The sequence below is a fragment of the Pyxicephalus adspersus genome, chromosome 2 (assembly GCF_032062135.1).
Source record: "Pyxicephalus adspersus chromosome 2, UCB_Pads_2.0, whole genome shotgun sequence".
NCBI lineage: Eukaryota > Metazoa > Chordata > Amphibia > Anura > Pyxicephalidae > Pyxicephalus > Pyxicephalus adspersus.
In genome coordinates, this window is record NC_092859.1 from 3,215,690 (window position 1) to 3,239,287 (window position 23,598).

Sequence of the window (23,598 nt, forward strand, 5' to 3'; positions counted from 1 at the left end):
AATGTCTCCATGCGTTTCATCCAAATATAGCTCTGACATATAGCACAGCGCTGTACAAAGATGACTAGCGCTCTCACATGAGTCTCATTCATATGTATGGCAAGTTTGGTTGAAATGTCTCCATGTGTTTCTGTGTCTCCATGTGGATGGTGGAATATACATACACACATACATACATACATACATACATACAATTTTATATATATATAGTTTGCTAACAATATATACAGTATATTGAACACATTTTGGCCAGCAGTCCCTTTTAGATAAATGAAGTGAAGCTTTCACATACACAGTAAGCTAAATATGCCTCCATTACTTCAAAAACTTAGCAGTGAGAGTGCTCAGAATATTCAGAGAGACTCTCTAGGTTCTGGTAGAAGAGGTAACATATCATCATAGTGCTTAGACTTAACCTTCCAGTGTCTCATATTCATATGATGCTACACTCGTTCATACAGCAGGTTACTTATGTGGCTTGTTCACAAGTGATCTTAAAACCAGTAACATATGCCAATATTACTATAGATAATTATGTATTACAGCTTTGTGATACAAATTTCCTCCAAATTAATTTAGGTCATCTAATTGCGTACATTAAAACAATGAAGAAAAAACAACTATTGTTTACCTTACCTATCTAAGCAGGTGGTAGGGTGAATTTCACTTTGGCTCCAGCCATGACTGAAGCTGAATATCGTCATGCGAATATTCCCTTGGACATTAGACATGGCATACTAATCACCTCATACATCTAACATCTTCATGGAAGTCCTTGGACAAGGTGATGAAGAGCCTCCAAGTGATATCTTGTTGGTTTGGCCACGTCTTGTTGGTTTTTGAGGTCTGCAAGGTCAACCCAGTAAGAGATATTTGGTGACCACTAAGCTATCCAGGTCCTAAGGAATTGTAATTAGTAATGGGATAACTGTTGTGACTTCTGCTCATTGACGCTCATCACATTCAAGAGATATAGGCTACCCAAACTGATATGTTGTAGCAGAATTGCTCAACCTTTTTTAACACGGGGAACTCCTTGAAATAACTTTCAGGCCTTCAGGGAACCACTAATTATAATTAATATATTCACAGCTCACAGTAAATTAATGTAGTGGTCAATGGGAAGAACACCTCTTACGGTACTGGCCAGTGGGAAGGCTGCAAGCTTTTCAAAGCCAAAAAGAACATTGTTATCCTGTACACTGACCTGACAGGTCCAAACTGCTCATTTCGCAAGGAACCTCTAGCACCCAACTGAGGAACTTTAGGGTTCCACAGACCCTTGTTAGAGACACCGAGTTACAGGTTGTGCCTAAGTCAGAGAGGTTTTGGAGGTCTCAACCTTATTTAAAGCTGACATGAAAAAAGAAAATCAACCAATGTATTGTTAATGTGATGCCTTATTGCTCCATGGCTTCCTAGACATCCATTTATTGGTGGATGTTCAGAGATTGGTTTGTAAAGTCATTGTTTTTAGGCAGTGACAACATTATTTCCTCTTCAGGGGCTGGAACATCTTCTCTATCTCTGGACTGATATATAATAATGTAAATTATTTCTGCCCCATCCTTGCTCCACCACCCATGTTGTTAGGCTCCTTTTTACCCAAATGTGCAGTGCCCTTCATGAAAAAAAGACAATTACATATGGTGCCATCAATTATTTTTCCTCTTAGTCCAACCAGATCCAAAAACTAAAATATTGCTAATTGATGGTATAATTGGTAATGAATAGTGTTGGTCGAATATCTCACTATTTGATTTGACAGCTATTCAATCGAATAGTAAGAAATTGTTCAGGTAATCGAATCCTGAACACCACTGGAGTCAATGGTGGGGAAATCGGATTATTTTTAGGGACTATTAAGGGCTGCAAGAGCAATCAGATTGCTCTTGCAGCCCTATTACTAGTTGTAGGTGTTCTTGGATAGTGTTTCTCTATCCAAGAACACAGGAGTCCTGTGTTCTTGGATAGAGAAACTCTATCTAGGAACACATACTACAGGACTGCAACAGCGATCCTGATTGCTGTTGCTAGTAGTATGTGTTTTTAGATAGAGTTTCTCTATGTGATGAATGGGGTAACTTGTCCCCATTCAACCTCTAGTGCCCCAGGGATTGCCTGCAGTCACAGCTGTGACCTCAAAGTTCCCACGGTCATGTGACCGTGGGAACTGAACTGCAGATGAACTCTGCAGTTCCACTACCATTCCTGGGGCACTACAGGTTAATTAACCCTGGGGATAGCACACTCTTCTCAATGATTTCCCAAGTATCGCTTACTCTGTAACACAGTAGATAAAATAAAGATGTAACAAATGTATCATATTTTTACTGTGCTGGAAAGTGTGTTACAGTGTAAGAGATATCATGTCATTGTAACGATAACCTGTAAAAAAAAAAAAATTGGGGTAAATAAACACAAACACTCAATAAATTAATTTAACATTAATTATTTTTTAACACTTTTTTTACATTTTTTTCCCGAATTTTTACCATCTTTTTTTCGTGTTGGGTCTACCCAAATTTGAACAGCCATTTTCGGGTAGAATATAAAGACAACCAGAACTCGAACAACAACACTAGCAATGAAAACCATGATTATTCCTATAAAGGCAAAACAATTCCATTAGTTGTTGTAGAATTGAAACAGACATTGCCAACAGGTTTGTAGGGGTATCTTGGAGGTTTGTAGGGGTATCCTAGAGGTTTGTAGGGGTATCTTGGAGGTTTGTAGGGGTATCCTAGAGGTTTGTAGGGGTATCTTGGGCCAATACATTTAACTGCATGTTTTTGGAATGTCAGAGGAAACTGGACCACCCGGAGGAAACCCACACAGACACAGGAGAACATACAAATTGCAGAAAATGTCCTGGCCCAGATTGGAACCTGGGACCTAATACTGCAAAGGCAAGAGTGCTAGCCTCTGAGCCAGCCATGTGTTTTTATTATGCTTAGAAAAATAACACTGTCTGTGTTTGTAAATAATGTTAGTCCTAGCATTGGAATTAATACCATTTGTTGTACATTTATATCCTTTCTCTGCAGAGGAGTCTGGCCTGATTCTGATATTTTTCGATATGCTGCCAAAAGATCGTCATTGCACTGCTGTATTTGGGATGCCAACCCTCGACACACCTTTTGCCGTTCCAATGAACTGAATGAAGTCATTTCTAGCCCCTACGTGTGAATGGAATGTTTTGACCTGAGTCACCAGGCTCTCAGATAAACATTTGTGATTCCAATTATGTGAGCTACCGGAAAGAATATTTTCCTCAACAGTTCTGTAGAAACAATCTGGACTTCGACTTGGATGTTGGCTGTACAGTATGCTGCGTGGATGGCATCTCTGTCTTCTCTCAGTGCTGGCTTTCTATTGCTTCTACATCAATCTGCAAGGGACTACGACCATTCACTTCTGGTAATGATTTCAGAATTTCTCATGTGTCTTGTTTATTTCTCATCCCCTTCTTATGGAAAAAATAATTATTGACACGTAATGACTGACAGCTTTGTCCCCTGATTGGTCTTGCAGGTCCCGAATGGCCCTTGCCAGCCGAATTTACAAAGGTCCTTCTCACCTACATGATTGGTAAGCAAGAATGTCCCAATTCCCCGCGAGACTGAATTTAATCCCTATCCAAGATTTATCCAACTTTTACCCAAAATACATGCATTTTCACTTTGGATGCCATAAGAAAATGTATGAATGAATGAAAATTGATTAACATATTTTCAAATAGAATCCAAAGTGAAAAATGTGTAAATTTTAAATAAAAGCTGAGTAAATCTTGACTAATGCAATGTAAATGCATTTGTTTTTCTTTATAGTTTTTTTTGGCTTTTTTTGGCATGTATAGGGTATTCTTTTTCTTTGATTGTTGTTGCTCTCCTTTTTATCATTGATTCTGTAGAAAAAGGATGGATGGAGAATGGAGGAGTGGAGAATATTTGTTGAGTATTAAGGCAGAGGGGGAATTTTTGGGCACAAAAATAGGTGCCTGCTAACTGACTGCGTTTCCATATTCCTTATTCCTAAAAACCACCAAAACATATCGATTTTCTCCATTGATGTGCTCCATTACCCAAGATGGTAATTTCTACCAATCCTCCCTGAAATGTTGGGTAAAATGAGAGAATAGCTGGGGATCTATACAACTGTAGACCCTGAAGGTGAATCAGCAGTCAGTAAAGTGATTTTGCCCACCCTCATCACTTTTTGTGAGTAGACCAACACTTTATTGACTTTATATGTGAAAATGTAAAAAAAAAAAAAAGAATGTCTATGAAAAATACTTTGATAAATAGAATATCTTTAAAATGAGTGATATAACAAAGGAGATAATGTTTCCATTTTATTGTTTTATTAATTTAAGTTTAAACTCGTTATATCATTGCTGCATTGCAGATAAAAAGCAAGTAGTAATAAAGCACAGAACTGGTAAATATTAAATGGTAAATATTGAATTGACCCACCCCATAATGACCATCCCCAGTATTTTTAAATCCCCTATACATACTTTTTCCTGCAGTATTCTTGTCAGTTCTATAACAGCTTCCATTTCACAGTTGGTGGATGTTGGTGGGAATTCCTCCAGGACCTAGTGGTGGCCATGAAATGATGTGTGGGCACCTCTCAGGTTTGGAGTACTATGAGCTCAGGTTGAGTAATATCATATCCACTTTGGGGTGAGGGATGGAGGGGTTGAAGATGACAGGCTAAGCTCACATGACGCGGGCAGAATGGCATGAATGCATTTTTTAACTGTTTACTGGAACTGAACAGTGGAGGAAGCCAATGAGATCACTAGTAATTTGAATGGGTAAGTGGTCTTTTTTTCTTCCATATAGAAATGGAAGAAGAATTGGTATTGGTCCTCTATCCGTTCCATCCAGTATAGAAAGTAGGGAGAAACCCAAAATATTACAGTCATCCCACAGAAAGGGTTGAAGGAAATCATTTCATAGAGGACACCTGTTTTTGTGTCAACTGCGGAAGATACAAATTCCCTTAATTTTGAGAGATCTCTTACTTTCAGATTTGTTTCTTCATTATCCAGTCCTATCAATGTGTCGTGTGCACTGATTCTTCTCTGGCTATTGGCAGCTCTAATTGTTGTCCTATTCAGCCACTGTTTCAGCTTTTTTAGCTACCATCTTCCTGTGTTGGTCTTCACTTTTGTTCACAGCCATGATGAAGGAGATAAGGATCCCTGAAATGTGTCTGATCTCCCAGCACTTTCCAGCTATACAAAGATCACCATGATATAATCTATTGCTTTGGACAGGGACACTGCCCAATATGGCGGAGTGGTGTGCCTCCCTACTAAGAAATAGGAATCTGGCAGAGCCTCATGCTACTCACAGCTCTGTCCAATATTCTGGAATTCTATTCTAAGCATTTTTAGTGATTTGACCATATTTTTGACCGTGTTTTTTTTTTTTTTTTTTTTTACCCATTCAGGAGGAGAACAAATCCAATAAACATCTCAATTTCTGACTGTGACAATGTAAAAAAAAATATTCTAAAGAAATCCCTGAAATTGTAAGTAGTGAATTCACACCCTAAATAATATTATCATTTACGTACAAATACAATAGAAATATTCTTCACCATAAAGCAAACATACAAAAAAATAAAATATAAAGCACATACTTTGCATAGCTTAATCTGCCAGAGAAGGAGACCTGATTTTTCTCATCTGCAGTTAAGCAGCATTTACTGGTCTGGTCCCTCCCCCATTCTGCTTGAATGATGCCTCATGGACTCATGGGGATTTGCCCCTGATGCCGAAACTGGCACTGACAAAATCACATCAGTCTAACAATCACGTCTGGGTTTGTTTGTGTTACAAACCACATCATGTGACTGATGAAGAGATTTGGAAAAGAAAAGTTTTTATTACTTTCCTATTGGATTAAAAGAAATGTAAAGTGTTTTGCATAAATCTTGCATATATTCTTTTCATTATTTTAAACAATTTTGTAAGCATGAAATACTGAATAAACATAAGGTGTAATCGTCTATCAAACCTGACATTGGCACAAAGCTTCTTTTAAAATATCCTTTCTTCCACTTCCTCCTTCTCCCTCCTTTGTAAAAAGCCTATTAGAGATCTCAATAGTTCAGGGGTAAAATTTATTGACAGACCTAAATAGGAGAGATCAGTCACTTCTCCCTTATGGGAGGCCCTCTTTTGAGGTTGAATTAGGCAAAGCTAGCCCAAAAACCCAAAGACCATCTGCTGTGCTGTCCCTTTAGCTAACTTTAAGTGCTCTGGGAATCCTTTGTTGTGAAATAAATGCTACTTGTAAAGCAAAGAACAAGCAGCAGCTTATAAATATTATGTTATCATCATTCAGTTAGGTTATTTGCATTTCCTTTTAACAGTGCTCGTAGGGTAAGCATGGGATTTGTGTGGTGACCTCTTCAAAAGTCTACATTCCGAGGGAAGAGTTGTTTAGTAGGCTGGTTTCTCATCGATGACCTACCAGCAGTATTCAATAGCAATATATCAATATTAACATCCGGGACTGGGTATTTTCTGCTGCCTAGTACATTTTAGGTTACATGCACATCCTCTGAACATAGTATCGACACAAACATTCGGAGGAGTTCAGGGTAACTTGTGGGAATGTGTTCCAAGTGAGATAAAGTAATCTAAGGTAAAGGTGTCAAAAAGCATGAAGGGATTAATTTACAAAATAGTTTCTGTCTTATGCCTGTCAAAATCACACAAATATTCCAATGCTAATAGAATTTCTACAGTTGACACTACAGATTGACTCACTCTAATATAATCTGTCAAACATTCAAAACTTAAAAAAAAAATCAAGACTCCAATTTAATCTTCGAGTTGTCAGATCTCCTGTTATTATATGGTAGGAACTGCAAACAAAAGGTTTTGTACTGTATCCTAGGGCATTGCCTTTGGACAATGCTGGACCCTGTAAATATTAGTTTAAAAAACAAAGTTTTTTTCTATTGAGTCCCTTTCTGGAAATGGGTAAAAAGTACAATAAAACAAAGCTCTCATTCTGAAGGGAAAGAGACCAAATAACTGTGGGTTTCAAGGTTCTTAAAACTTTACCATCTCGGTACATTGCGGAAATGAGGCCCGGTACCCCAACTATGGGCATTCACTGTTAGTAACTGTCACTGTTATTAGAGATCTGGTATGGCCAGGAAAGGGTGGAACAGAGGAACTACAAACTCCCGTACTCTGTGCAAACTTTTTTTAATCAATGTTGTAATACAACCACTTTGCATCTTTTATTGTTATACAATCTTTTAAGCCACAACTGTCTCCCCAGTCCAGTGCAATACAATAGGTTCTTTCAGAGTGAATTTTATGTTTCCAATCGACCCAAAATAATAACATATTGTATATGTAAACATTGTTTTCCTATTGAGTGAAATGCTGATGCTAATGTGCAGATTGCACACTACAGAATCTCGTCCTTCCACCTGTACTTCTTGTATATTTAGAAATGTTTCTAATATGTGTCCAATATTTAGAGCAGTCATGAATATATATATATATATATATATATATATGGATACATTACACAAAGAAGGCCAAGTGGGCCGTGGCTGTTCTCCTAAGATTGAGGTCCAAAGTAAGACGTTGTGTGGCACACAAGATTAATAGTTAAAACATCAAAAAGTTTATTATCATCAAAAACAAAATGTTTGTGTATTCAAGTTAACCACCAATACTCAAACATGTAACAAGGTAAATGCCATCAATGGTATTCATTGTTTACATATTCAAAGGTAAGAAGATGATATTCAGAAAGAGCCCAATGCATTTCACTTGGAAAAACCCGCTGCTTTAGGAGGAATATTAAGGTCAGCAAAAAACCTTAACAACCTTTGAACTCTTGTTACAATAGTCTAAGATAAATGTCAAACAGCTGATACAATCATATCCCTCAGGATTCTACCCATGGGACAGGAAGGTGTATAAAAATTAGCAAACCAGTGTGAAGAACCCAAATTAGGTAAAAAGTGACCAATAGAGGGTTTTTTTTTACCCTAATATTCCATCTGAAAAAGTAGGCCATTTCCGCAAAACTCATTGGGTTCTTTTTTTTATTATACCTCCTATTTTCTTATTGCTACAGAGTTGATGCCAATGACGTCAAGAAGTTTGTTAATGAACTCAGGCAATGCCCTTGGCAATACAACGAATTTGAACATAATAAACTGAAGTGAGTATTCCTTAGTTTTGGGAATGGTTTTTGCTCTGAAATACTGAAGGAATAGGTGCCATGTCTAAAAACATGTTCATAGAATGTTCATGCAAACAGCAGCGCTGGTGTCATCACGTTAGCGCAGCTCTCAACATCTGCCGAGGACTGCCTCTGAGAAAGAATAGAAAAGACTCAGTATGTCTTAATAACTTCTGTAAAAAGTAATTATAGTAAAAAAATAGCAAAACATACATTATTATTATTCACTAGTATTTATATAGCGCCAACAAATTACACAGAGATTTACAAAGTCCATAGACATATCACTAGCTGTCCCTCAAATTGGCTTACAATCTAGCATCCCTACCATTTTCATATGACATTCACACAGTCTAGGATCAACTTTTGAGGTAAAGCCATTTAGCCTAACTGCATGTTTTTAGAATGTGGGAGGAAGCTGGAGTGTCTGAAGGAAACCCATGCAAACACAGGTGAACATGCAAACTCCATGCAGATAGTGTCCTGTCCCACATTGAAACCTGGGACCTAGCACTGCAAAGGCGAGTGTTCTAGAGACTGAGCCAACCGTGCTGCCATACATACATGATGGTGCCTCTCTGGCTTCCTGTTCTGTTTGACAACCATACCCAGAATATCAGGGGAATCTGCTCTAGAGGAACAAATTGATCTAAAGCAAAATTACTGATTTTACTTTTGTTTTATCCAAATTACCCTGACCTCTTCTCATAAAGACTGTTTAGATGAATGGTACACAAAAAAACATACTTTTCAAAGAAAGCCATGTGATCGCCAAAGCGGTGTTGATTATAGACAAGGTCAGCTCAAACTGTAATGCTTCATCTCATAATCTTATGCTGCCAATACCGATAACTCTGATCAGTTGTGTTCATCTCAGGTGAAAATCTAACATGTGAACGGCACTCCGCTGTCATTGGTGAACAGTCCATAATGGAAAGACCTCCTATGGATCTTGAAAGACCTCCTATGGAGGAGAGCACAATGTGTGCCACTTGCTCATCCTCCCTTTTTCATAGAATGTCGTGGTTAGCTTGAGGGTTCTTGACCCCATGTTCCTAGTTACTGAAGAGTCATTTAACGGCACAATAATAGTTCTATGATAGTTTAAACATGATTCCTAGGAGCCACGTAACTCCTACCGTTACAACTACCAACATAAAATCCTAATTTTGCCCTTCCTGTTGGTTCCAATGAATTTGGCCAAAACATCAAAACAAAAATTCTTACCAGTCCTTCATGTATCTATAGATATCCGTGTAGATTACTCCCAATATATATTTCTTTAATATCTGTAAATGAACAAAAGAATGGCTGGAGACGAGCTTCATGTTTTCAGAGGAGTTGTAACATTTAGTGAACATCTGTAGAAGGTCCTCCGATTACAGGAACAATATGGGGGTATCTACTTGGATGATCCATGATTTGGTATATGATATGGATACAAGAAAGTAGATTAGTCATTAAAATCCACTGTTCATGCTTCTTTCACAGACTGGTGTTAGGAAGTTGTTGTAATGCACGGCACATGTTACTTGTCACCCAGGACAATGCTCCTCTTGGTTATAAATTGAAATATGAAACAAATCCCAGCAAAATAATTACAATGACAAAGAAAATCCACCACATGCTACCAAAGGTAAATTCTTTATCAATATGTTTTACTTACATGAAAAGAATTGTTTTTAAATTTAAATGGTGGGGGAGAGCAGAAAGTATATTCTGATGATTATATTTTATGTACAAATGAAAAAGGGAGCTCCTTGGAGACATTTTGTGGATAGAACATGGCAATCAAAGCCATTGCTACGTTACCTAAGAAAAATGCATTGAATTATTGTGCTTCCCCCCTATAACCACTAAAGTCTTCTCCAGCCCCTGCAAAAACATTGAGCTTGATTTATTAGAGCTCTCAAATACTGGAAAAAATAATCTATCATAGGAGAACCTGGGTGATTCGGCAAACTTGGAGTGGATCCTGTCACTTGGTACTTGATGACATTATGGACCTAAATATGGCTGACAGCTACAGTTTATAAAAATATGTAGACATATGTAATGCATGGAAAGTAAATACTTGAATGGTGGACGACAATCTTATAAAGGAAAAGACGAACTTGGGAAAGTGTTCCCCAGTGCATCCCAAAGATTCTCATTGGGGTTCAGGTTTGGACTCTATGGTGGCCAATCCATAAGTGAAAATCATATCTAATGGCATCTGAACCACTCTTTCAAAATTTGAGCCTCATGACTCCTTACATGTCATCTTGGAATATGCCCATGCCATCAGGGAAGAAAAAAAATCCGTTAATAGAAAAACCTGGTCATTTAGTATATTTAGGGAACCATCTGACCTCATTTTTTGGCACATAATTTTACTGAACCTAAACCTGACCAACTGAAGCTACCACAGGTCATACCACAGCTCCTAGAGGCACTCTAGATCAGTGGTCGCCAACCTTTTCAGGCCAACGGACCACTAAATTTACCGGCTCCAGACAGCTCATGCACGGGGAGCCGGGTGTCACTCAAAGGGGCAGAAACTTCCCCCTTAGTGATGTCATAATGCCACAACCCGCCCACTTTCCCATCGCAGGTCTGATCTGCACAAGGAACATGGTACACGGCTGTGGCAGGTGCGTCCTTCTCCTGACCCTGCTGGGGGGCCGCAGACCTCCAAAATTTTCTCGATCGCTGCTCTAGATCAATATATTGCCCACACAAGCACCCCAGATAATACCACTGCCCCCAAAGTCTTTTTATCTGGCATAAGGTGTATATTAGGTGTAAGTCATTTCTTTTTTTTAGATTTCTCCTTTCCTCAGAAAACCCTTCAAGACTTGTGCTGTGGTCGGCAATGGAGGCATTTTACAGAACAGTTTTTGCGGGAAAGAAATTGACAGTATGGATTTTGTGTTCAGGTAACAAATTACCAGTCAACTAAGAAACTACCTCAGGGAGCTGCATCCATTATAGACATACAAGCATGATTACTGGTTCATAGAGTGAGAATGGAAACTGCTATATATATAGGAATAGAATTAAGGGACACCTGTTCTAGTGATAACTGTCTAAGATCGTCTTTCTCAACCTTTTTAACATGGGAAACCACTTTAAAGTTTTAGGGAACCTCTGCTGTATTTTCTAAATATACACTTCATAGTATGGTAGTCAATGGGAAGAATACTTCTTACAGATAGGACATCACTCTTAGATCACCCTCACAGAGAGAAAAGATCATTTCTGTCAGTTAAACTTACCTAAGAGTCACAAATTGCTCATTGCTCCAGGAACCCCTATCAACCTATGAAGGAAACCCAGGGATCCAGGAAACCTTGAGAGTTAGTTCTCCTAAACAGAACAATAAAAGAAATGAATACAGTATATTCATGGACGTATGATGATTCAGTGGCTTGACCAGGACATCATTTGTTCCCATATTCAAAATTGCTAGGGACATGTCATTCTGAACTCCTCTAAGGATCAGTTTATGACTTGACCAACTGGCCTATATGTTGGCACTATATAAGTACATGATATCAATACATAGTGAGGTTGAAAAGAGACATAAGTCAATCAAGTCAATTAAACCCAATTGATATATTTGATCCAAAGACAAAAAAACCTGTTTTAATTTTCTCCAACAGGGAAAAAAAATATTTTCTGATCTCATGGGCCAATCGGATGTTCCCAGGATTAACAGTCTTTGTTATCTTTACTTTAAAACTTTAATACCTAGCTGTATTCTGCATTTTTTTATTTCCCTACCCAAAACCAAAGAAAAATGTTGGCCTTAAATACACTTTTACTGGAAACTGCAATTGTTTTAAAATGGTTATGGTCAAAATTGTGGGATCTCCATTTCAATTAAATGTACAGCTTTGCAGGGCATCTTTTATCATAAATTTACTCTGAATAAATATTTGTGCCAGTGTTTGGAATCGATGTAATGTACTCAGACAGGTTTTCTATATATTCCAAGTCGTTGCTTGTTGCTTGACAATTCACAATTAGTTCCAGGAAAGGTAAGTGTGTTGAAGACAATAAAATGCAACAAACCATTAACATCATTTTTTTTCTTTATCTTTTATTTGTTACAGCCTTAATTTGCCTCCTCTCAATCTGGCAGAAGACATTGGTACAAAGTCCCATTTTGTTAGTGCCAACCCAAGTATACTGATAAAGAAGTGAGTTTCTATTTTCTTTTATATTTCTAAATTTTTAGTAGAAAAAAATAATAATGGGCATAATGCATTACAAGCAATAAAATTACAACTACTACAAGAAAAACAGAGCAGCAAAAAAAACCTTATGGGGTTGGGCGAGAGTAATCCACACCATTGAGGTCTTAAATTAGATTTTTTTTTAAAATGTTAAAGGTTTTTTAGAAGTTTTTAAAAAGTTTTTAAAGAACATATTATTATTCAGAAGCGTGTGACAGTTTCGCTCCAATGGGTTCCACCTTACTGGAGTTCCTTTATAGCTTCATGCACCTTTTACGTTGTACTGACATGATGGGTGTTGCTGTTTTTCTGGTCATGTGATTAAGGCGTAAGTGTTTACGGCTAGTGATTGGCTTCTTGTTCTACAGCATTGTTACATGCTTGCTCATACCCGGAAGTACCTACTACCCAGCTTAAAAGTGACTTTGCTCTGCATGGAAAAGTTGAATTTCTCTTTAATGGGATATCGCTAGCTATAAAGTGTGTGTATCAATGGGGGTGGGACATTTTCTCATTGAAATCAATGACAAGGCGCCCATCTTTCATTGACATCAATGATAAAGGGCCTTCCTGATGTTGAAATTAATGATAGAGGGCTTTCCCTTTATTACTTCATTGTTTGCCCTTTCCTACTGGCACCAAAGAAAGCTTAGCATAAAACCAAACTGAGAGGCACATCCTATGTGAATCATGGCCAACATGTGGCGACTGGTAAATTTTCCATGGCTCATTAATGGCAAAATTTAGTAATAAGTAGTATGTGAACACGGTGAAAGAGGGCTTAACCCTATTGCTATGGCAAAAGATGGTGTTGACTTTTGCTTCTTTAGATGTCGAGGGATCAACCCTTACCAAAGAAACATTCACGTGTGCCTATTTCTATGGGATGTTTCCATAGCTCCTTAGAAATCTGTCTAATTGCCAGGACAACTGAAGTATCCACCCCTTTGATTTGGCATGTACAGGATCCACCATTTTCTAAAGTGATGTATGGATACACACATTTCCACAAAGAGTTTGTCCCCATTATCATCATGACCAAAGAATCCACCCAATTGTCATGGTAATCATAGGATTCAGTCTCTTTCCATAACCACATGGCATTGGACCAGTTGGTTTGACCCAGTTGCCTTGTCAGTTTAGTGATCAGGTCTGTCCCCATGGTGACTCAGCAACCAGACATTTTAGGACAGGGTCCATGGGTCCATTACAAAGACAATAAAAGATCCTTAGTTCTTAAGTTAATTGAGAAACTGGTTCTGCTGCTTTTAGGGACGGAGCTAATCAGTTTTATTGTGGAGGGGAAAGCAACTGCATTTCTTTTACATTACATTTCTTTATGCTTCAAGGTTTGGAAGGCTCTTGGAGAGACGAAAGCCTTTTATCGACAACATCAAACTTTACGATTCTGCAATGATCGTACTGCCAGCTTTCTCTTATGTCCACAATACAGATGTTTCCTTCCGGGCCTTGTATTCTGTGGAAGACTTCAGTTTGGAAAACAAAGTTGCTTTTTTCCATCCGGAGTATCTCAGGAACCTTTCCAGCCATTGGAAGGAGATGGGCATTAAGGCCAATCGTCTGTCTTCCGGGCTCATGTTAGTCAGTTCTGCTCTTGAACTCTGCAACAAAATACAACTCTATGGGTTTTGGCCTTTTCCTACAGACCCAGATGGAAATAACATCCCTCACCACTATTATGATAACATATATCCCAAACCCGGATTCCACTCAATGCCCGATGAGTTTTATCTCTACCTAAAAATGCATTCAAAAGGAGCACTCTTTCTTCAAACTGGGAAGTGTTAAGTTCACACTTTATATACATACTTGATTTCCACATTCCTCACCCCGAAAGTTCTGTTTACATTCTTTAACCAACACTGTTTTTGTTTTGTTTTTTACTTTTTAACCAGAAAACTGGAGTTATAATTTTGTCTTTGTGGACACTTGACCATTACATCTACCTATATGGTCAAAAGTATATGGAAACACATCTAATCAATTGAATTCAGGTGTATCAATTAAGTGGTACAGAATAGAAACGCATTTAGACAATTGTACACTTTTTTTATTAGTGTGGAGAAGGATTTTTCTGTTCCATCATGACTGCCATGTGCACTAAGCCATCTTCATAAAGACATGGTTTGATATGTAGGATATGGTGAAATATATACAATATTTATTAAATGTGCTTTTCAGATTAGTATGCATTATATTTTCACTTCTGCAGAAGAAGTTGAGCAGTAGGGATGAGCGGGCGAGTTTTTAAAACTCGATCTCGTGGCGAATTGGGCCATTCTCGCTTACTGTAAGAGAGAACGGCCTGTGTAAAATCGCGAAACCAGATCAAAATTTTTTTTTTAAAGTCCTGCGGGCTGTGCTGAATAATGAATGCAGCACCGGCATGGGGCACTAGAGGTTAATTAACCTCTAGTGCCCGGGGATCCCAGTGGAACTGCAGATGAACTCTCGATTGTGAACTTTGCGGTCACAGCTGATTGGAGGAGGCACGCGACCGTTGACCGTGGGAACTGAACTGCAGATGAACTCTCAATGGAGAAACTCCATTGAGAGTTCATCTGCAGTACCACTGCAATCCCCGGGCACTAGAGGAAATTAACCTCTAGCAAACAAGAGAATTCCCAAGGCTTTAAGAATGATTGCAGCCCTGAGAATCCGCTGCGATCCCGGGACAATAGAGTTTAATTATCCTCTAATGCCGGGAATAGTAATTACTTCCGATGGTTTCGCGAAATCGGTTCGCCGAAGTTTTGCGGACCCATCGGATGTCCGAGGAAATGTTCCCTATTGAGCAGGTGACTTCCCAAACAAAGACTCAACCCCCCTTATTTATTTCACAGATAATGAGAGATCCTGGAGGTTACTTCACATTTTCAAAGCAGTAAAATACTAGGAAATATTTGTTTAATATCCCATCTACAGAAGACTTAAAGGGAACCTGTTCAATGTTCTTGCAGGATATTGCAAGAAGGTTCACTTAACACACCAAAAACATGGCTTGCAGCCCATGCAGTGTGCAGAATGCTCTCCCCCTGTCACAGCCTTGTGCCAGTCATTATTCAGGAAATAAATTTATTTTATTAAAGTAGCATGTCCCTGTTATGTTATCTTTGAGATATTTCTCAATCAAATATTATTGTTCACACTTTAGGATTGCATGATTCCTCCATATACAATATGCTCCTGAGGAAGCGGATGTTATTTCATGAAACGCTTTGATCTTGGAGGTTTGAAAAATGGGTCATGCTGGATTTACTCTATGATGTGTACTCTGTGGCATGTAAATTAAGATACCTTTGATGATATAGCAATGCTATCTGTATATTATGAAATAAATATGTTGTTTTAATAAATTTTATATTATTTCTAAGAAATGCAATTGATGCAATAAAACCCCCTTGAATTAACTTTTATTGTGTTCTTAGTAGTATTACTTTTGGGATGTAGCATTGGATATAACCTATACCCATAGTCAAGCCAACTCTGTGGGCTCATTATTTGTCAGTGTTGTCACATTGGAAGAACGACAATGACCACCTACCTAGTTCTTTTACCTAGAGAAACCTGGAATTTCTCTTCTGGTGGCAGAATGAAGAAAAGGTGAATATTTGCTGCTAAAGAGAAGGAAAGTTCTGAGTACCAGTTTCTGGGTTTCTTGGTACATCATGGGCTCAGTAACCATAACCTGTTAACTAAGAAAGGGAATGATTATTGAAAATGAAGAGTCCACCCACTGACATTGTGATGGGACATATAAGACCTCATGATGATTGAGAGATCTACCTGACAGCCATAGAGAGAATGGGATTCACTGGTTGTGGTAAAAAAGCTACCCAGTGGCAACAGAATGTTCCCATAAGCACTAAAAGTTAAATTAGTTGCTGTACTAGCTGAAAAGTCTACTTGTTGCCATAGAAAAACCGAGAACTGCCCTGTTTCCATATAATCTCAGAGAACTATGGTAACTAGTCATGGGGTCTATGCTTTAGATTTGATAGAGGTCTAAAAAAAATGTGCCCTGTTCCAATAGTGACTGCCATGGCAAGTGAATAATCCACTGTTTGCTATAGCAACATCAGGAAATTCTTTTTTTTCTCAGTAACCTAGAAAACACAAAGAAACTAGCCATGAAAACTATGAAATAGGGCTGGAAACTAATAGTGACCTATCCCAATTGGGAACATGGTATAATGTGTGTGCTTGTTGTCTTGACATGCAAGTACAATAAGCCGCTCATTCAGAGGGCTGGGCCGAGAAAATGTCAATCATTTCCCTATTAATAAAAAACATTGTCGGAAGACTCCAACACAGAACAGATGATGGAAACTGTATGAAATGTCAGTAAACAAGACAATCTAGATGAACGAACGGAATGAAGACAAAAGCCAACACATTGTATTGTAAATGGTTCATTAATGAAGAATAATTATTGTTGGGCCATGTGCTATCTAAAAATAGTTCTTTGATGACGAAGGTGCAAAGCTGAGCCCTGAGGAAGTAATACAAGACACCAAAAAATGAAGTCACTGTATGTTAGCCTATTGTATATGCCTGCAAGAAATTGTTAAAATAGGCATCTAGCCATTTAACAAATTCTTTTTGGAGGTGTAAGACTGGGATGGTGATTTATTATCGGTTTGTAGGAAGGAAGTAACATTGCTCCGAATGTCCAAAAGCTTTCTGTGTTGATATCTGCCATTGGCTTATTTACATTGGTAATATTTATGACTCCTATTTGTTAGACTATATGTTACTGTGAATCGCGTACAGTATATTACTATTAGAGAGCATTTTTCCAGACTTTTTGGGGCAATGAATAGAACACCTAAGTAAATTGTTTGCAATGTTTGGATGATATATATTACTGCTTAATTATATGGCTTTGTTTTTATATAATTGTTATTGTATTCTTATTGTTATTGTGTATATAGATGCCTTAAAAAATTCCTATGTTTGATAGAAAAATTATATATATATATTTTAGTTATATTTTTTATTTATATTGAAGATGGGCATCTAGTGTTTAATAGTTAACCTAATTTAGAGAATGGAACCATCATTATTTGTGTTATTCTGTACACCTGTAATTAAATGTCAGCTTTTAAGTAAAATTCTAAAAAAGAGAATGTGAAAACCGAACACTTCATCGCCATTTACTGTTCAGTGGTAAAACCAGTGCCAATAGATGAACCAGAAGAAACACAAGGCACTGACATTAGTTAATTACAGACCTGTGAATGTTCAGAGACCTTTAACTAGAAAATTAGTGTATTTTGTTAGACACTGGAGAAGGTCTTTGAAACTCAAGGGTCGAGTCACTGATTAATGATCATTCACAACATCCACTCATTGTCAGCCATGGTTCCATAGAACCCTTGGATTCCTCCAGAAGTTGCTAGATGTTCCTTGAGGTATAGTTACATCCTGAAAAGAAAATGCCAGTACTTAGATAGAATTTGTTGTAAGTTCTGTTGTTTTGAGTAGGGTGTAAATAAAAATACTTTTGAGTACCATTTGGTTTAATTTGGGTATGTTTATACTATTCTTTGTGAATTAAATATGAATATTGAACATTTTGTGTTCTGAATGGTTTAATAATATTAAAATTATGTATTTAGTATTCCTATCTATGCAAACTGTAAACCAACATATTTGAATGTATTATAGGGTTTGAAAAGTTTAAATATTGTTGATTATTTTACTGTTTTTATTTTTCAATGTCAAAATAGTGGGTTTCATTTTATTTCATCTGATTATTTAACAATATTTATTGCTGCCATCTATTTAGCGAAACTGTTCCCCCTTGGTGTCCTTTCTCTTTCTGCTTCTCTTTCTTCTCCAGATAGACTAAGATAACATTCATACACAAGCATTACATATGAAGTAAGCCTGAAGACACACCCTTGAATGTATTTAACAATTACCTGGCTACACGTAGGGGAGATTGCAAGTAATATTCTAGCCTATTTATAGTCCCAGGACTGGGCTCTCCTGTTTCTGCATTGTGGCTGCTTTTTTGAGCACATTTCCACAGCTTTGCCTATTAGGAAATGATGTTTTGGGGAATTAATAGATTTTCCTAAAATCATTTGGAGCTCCAAACCCCTAATAGGACTAATCTAGCAAGGAGCTTTATACCCTTATCTATGTTTTTTAACTTCAACAAAAATTCATATATATATATATTATATCTCCTTTAGGATATTTTCTGTTTTCCTTAACAGTACTCCAAGCTGTCCATGCTTATTTAAAAGTAAACCTATAAATGTTTCCAAAAAGACACCTTTGGGGGTAAATATTCTGCAGTAGTAAAAGGTGGCAGTATTTAAAGAGCTCATATCCATTTGTTCACATATGTAAGTGTTTTGTGATATAAAAACAAAATAGCCGATTAGAAGAAATATATATTCTAATTGTTTGAAACTTATGGCTCTTGGTCTGATGAAGCAGAGAGATTCTGTGAAAAGCGTCACCATTTGGAACCAGAATGTTATTGTTTGACTGGTAAATACTTGTGGTTATTTTGCTGTGTCAACACCCACTGTTAATGTTTTTAAACAAAATCCGATTTACATGAATTTGTTATGATGCACACATGTTTTTGACGCAATATTTAATAATTTATTAATTGTAACTGTATATATATGTAGTACTTATGTATATGTCATAGAAAGCATCATTCAGTCCTGGTGCCAATGTAATGTTTGTAAAGGTATATACCACAGTCATTTAAATAGAAGGGTTGTCTTTATTCCAGGCACCATATATTTTATAACTAAATCCCCTTTTAGACAGGTGTCAATTAACAAAATCTACATTAAAGACATGTTTCCTTTATTCCTGATTTGGCATTTTTCTTTGCGTTCAGTGGCAAGGGTCACCAATACAAATAGAGACAGTGAAGCATCCCATTGAGACCTAAACGGCAACATAAACCTGATATTAGTTCTGGATTGTCAAATACTTTAACGCATTAACATTTTTTCTGGGTAATTTGCAAATAATGAAAAAGGATGTTAACGTAATCATGCATCACCCTGCTGTCAACTTTAGACAGATCCTTGCTTAATTGAATAATGTCTTAACAGGGCGAGCCTTCAGTGAGTCATTCATTACTTTGGTCTAAATTATGAAGTTTTGTGGTATGCCAAGTTAATTCAGTCAGAGCAATCAGATTTGTTGCCAGAAAAGGCACATAATGTCCTTGTTCCATAGAATCTATCAGACAGAGCATGAAATTATCATGTAATTATCTGATGTATGATTAGTTTAGGCGTTCATTATACATGTATATTGTTTTCCAGCACTATGTTATCCTTTATTTAGCCTTAAATTCAAATTCATTATTCATAGTCTAACATTCATTCACTATTCATGTATTCATTCAATTATTACTCTTCTATCATTTATCATATATGATTCACTATTACCATTCACTCACCACTATTCTGTACTCCCAATAAGTAATTTTAACACCATCTCAACCATTCATTGCCCTTGTCCACCTAATTCTCTCGCATTCACCCCATTACCTGTGTTCCCCAATAACTGCTCCCCCTCCCATCTCTTTCTCTGTGTCTCAATTTGTGGTGCCTTTGCCTCACTTCCTCGCCCACTACCGTTCCCGGTTCAGACACTCCATTTGTGGTGCACAGGACTTCCCTCTCACAGCTCACACCGCACATGGGTCAACATCTATAGATGATCAGCATGACTTAAAGAGGAAGGAAACCCAAAACTACCCAAATAAAAAAAAACACTTACCTTCAATCCCGCAAGGCAGTTTGTCTGTCGGAAAGTTTCTTCCATCGGGTCCCACGCCGTACCCATTTTTGAGCCAGCGAGCCATGTGCAGCCATCTTCTCCTCCAATATTCCTGATTCTTGTTCCTACGTCTCCTGACGCAAGCATGAGATAAGGTGACGTAGATGAGAAAAAAACAGTGCACATGGGTTAGATCAGCAATTCTTTCCCTTTTCAAGAAAGGGCTCCTTCTGCGCATGCTTGAGAGCAGCCAAGAGCCTCATGGGATGCGTGACGTAGGTACCTGTGCTTCCATTCATTCTTGATCGCCTAGGTGATCGAGAATTAAGGGGCAATTCTGCACTCTTTTTTTTTTTTTGCACATTATAAAGGATATTGCACTTAAAGAAAAACACAAACAAACATAATTTTTACTTTAAATAAAAGGGTTGTCTACGTATTTAAAATTTAAACTTAAAAGTTAAAATTCTAAGTTTATGAGCGCTTTAAAGCACGCTCTCCAATCACTTCTCCCTCTCTTAAACATTCTATCTAGTAGGTGTTTTTTTTCTTCTTCCCATCTCCATCTTTCATATCATAATGCTGTTTACAAAGTTTTTCTTTTCAACTACTTTTCCCTCAATCCATGCTGCATTGTCTTGTGTCCAGTGATATGGGCCATACTGATTGGATCACATCCTAATGGACCACATTTCCATGTGCTGACCTTCTTCTCCGTCATAAGAACTAATGTAAGTCCACACACAAATGAATGTAAGTCTACAAGGTTTTTTTCCATTCCAATGTATTTTATCTTACAGTACTACTACCTTCAATTTATCGATACATTTCCCTAAATACCACCCAGGAAATCCCTCTAAGACGGTCAGTACATCATTTCACTTCACACATTCCATCGCATAAATCCCTGCATCTCACGTGTTAAACAATTGCTGTTACAATAATTATTATTATTATATTATAACATTTTTCCATAAATTCACTTTTTTGATATGGACAGTGTTATCATAAACTCACCGCTATGGTTCTGTGTTTTTCACTAGTAATCCTGAGAAGGAAAAGACTTTATCATGGACACCATGTTGTTTTCTTGTCTCCATTTCGGAGAAGAACTATCCATTGGAAATATAATAACATTATTGTGGGGGGGGGGAATATCCTGTAGGACTAGTGGAGTTTCTCGTCTTTCCTAAAAAGAACAAAGGGAACGGTCACCTGGGGAGGTGTGAAGAGATTTCCAGGATATCAGGGCCAAAAAATTGTTCGGAAACATCAATCACTCAGGATTTCTTTATTTATTTTACTTTGTATAAATAACACCATGTTTGCGGCTGATCAAAACTGGTATGTCCAGGATATATTGTGGGAGTCAGGGACAAATAAAAATTTGTGCCTAGTGAGCAAATCTTTGGTAATGGCTGTCTCTGGGAGCCAGGTTAGATACGGCAGTATGAGAACAAATTAAAGCTAACAATGAAGGATTGAACAATGAAGAAATGAAGAAACATTTGAGACATTTGCTAATATCTTGCTATGTGAGAATATGAACAGAAGTGGCTGATGCACCTCCAGCAACCTAGATATAAAAGTATAGAAAAGACATGATACCACCCCAGGTTAGATAAAATACACAAGCAGTAGAGTTTACAGAACTAAGCTAGAGATTGCAGCTGATAGTATGGAAATATGAGGGATATGGTGCATATATCTTCTGCACTGATATTACATTTGGACATCTATGTGAAAATTAAGATTTTTTTTCTTTTTTTTTTTTATTTTTTTTATTTTTTGATGTTTTGTTTAAATCTAGCAAGTTGTGAGAGTTATTATAGTTCAAGGTCAATAGTAATATTGTTGATGAGATGTTATATTTGGCACTGCTTTTTTTTTCATCTGGTGCTTCTCCTAACAGGGGTATTCCTAACAGCCACCAACCAATGGCAACACTGCCTGCTGTGTACATTATCAAATGCCCAGGAAATCATCTAGCAGAAATTCTACCGGTTGGTGGTGTTTAAGGGCAATACTACCCCTGCCAATCACTATTCAGAAAGCTGTTTTCCTGCTATGTTGATGTTGGCTGTCTGCCGATTCTGGGTTTATTGGTTAAAAAAGTCTGAATCAAAATCAAATTTAATGGGTAAATATGGCAACACCAACTCAAGAGGTACTGAATGTCCTCCTTACCAATACAACTGGCATTCTCTTTAAACTCTACAACTGCAATTATGACCATGTTGTAGATAAAAGATTGTCTTTTGGATCCTTCCTATTCTCACCTTTCTTTATGTTAATTAATCTCTTAATGCTGCCAGGTTATTATTATTATTATTATTAATAAACAGGATTTATATAGCGCCAACATATTACGCAGCGCTGTACATTAAATAGGTTCTGGGACATTCACAAGCCCTGGTTCCACTGATTTCAAGAAAAATATACAGTAAATTGGATCATGTGAGTTGATGTGTATTATTTATAAGCATTTGGGTTCCACTTTGCTGCAGTTAACTTGTCTAAATAATGTGGATGCAATGGGCCTGTTTGAATAAAGCTCTCCAAGACTAGTGAAAATACACTTTCACCAGTGAACCTGGGTGATCCAGCAAACCTGGAATTGGTTTTTAAAAGTAATCTGCTATCTGTTAACAAATTTTTCCAATCCTGAACCAGATCAATTCCGGGTTTGCTGGATAGCCTAGGTTCGGTGATAAAAGTGTATGTTCTCCAGCCTTGGAAAGCTTTAAATAATCAGGGCTATTGGGTGGCAGTAAAGAAGAACCAAATCAGGGCTACATTGTGCTAGTACAGCTTCTTTCAGGTTTATGGCGTACAGGGCCAAATGTAGGGTTAGGGTAGGGTAACTGTGTTTATTACTTGGAAGTATGTGGTCATGTTTTTTATTATGCCACCTCTGTTTGCCTTTTTTACTATATATCAAACTTCTCCAAAAGCTGTTATTTTGGCTCAAAGAGGAACTAAACTCAAAAACTAGTCTTTCAATTACTTAATCTATTCTAACTTACATGCACTAAATTGTCAGTCTTCCCTGGTGGCTCTGGCTGGGTCAGCTTGTATCCATGAAAAATGTTATGATTTATGAAGTGTTTAGAAGTGACCAGCTTGTGACTGGCAAGTTTATGTTTTCTTCCTCTCCTGACCTTCTCCTCCACCCCCTCCCCCTCACTCACTAGCTGGAGCCCTCTGCACGGAGAGCTCACAAGCAGAAAAGAAGCAGGAAGCAGATGGGGCAGTCGCACTTGAGTGACATGAGAGTCCCAGGCAAGGAAAGAAAAAAATCTGCAAAATTAGGGCAGTGGGAGTGGATTAGAAACACTGCCACCAAGGATGGCATT

General features: G+C 37.6%; 1 protein-coding gene across 1 annotated transcript; it reads left to right on the forward strand.

Annotated features, from left to right (window-relative positions):
* The first annotated feature begins 3,265 nt into the window (after positions 1-3,265).
* On the forward strand, positions 3,266-15,879 carry LOC140322696 (alpha-2,8-sialyltransferase 8E-like). Its single transcript, XM_072399266.1, has 8 exons — positions 3,266-3,420; positions 3,535-3,591; positions 5,464-5,544; positions 8,127-8,213; positions 9,726-9,870; positions 11,040-11,152; positions 12,332-12,418; positions 13,804-15,879. The coding sequence occupies exons 1-8, from the start codon at positions 3,329-3,331 to the stop codon at positions 14,261-14,263; spliced, it is 1,122 nt and encodes a 373-aa protein (XP_072255367.1). The 5' UTR covers positions 3,266-3,328; the 3' UTR covers positions 14,264-15,879.
* Positions 15,880-23,598: the final 7,719 nt, after the last annotated feature.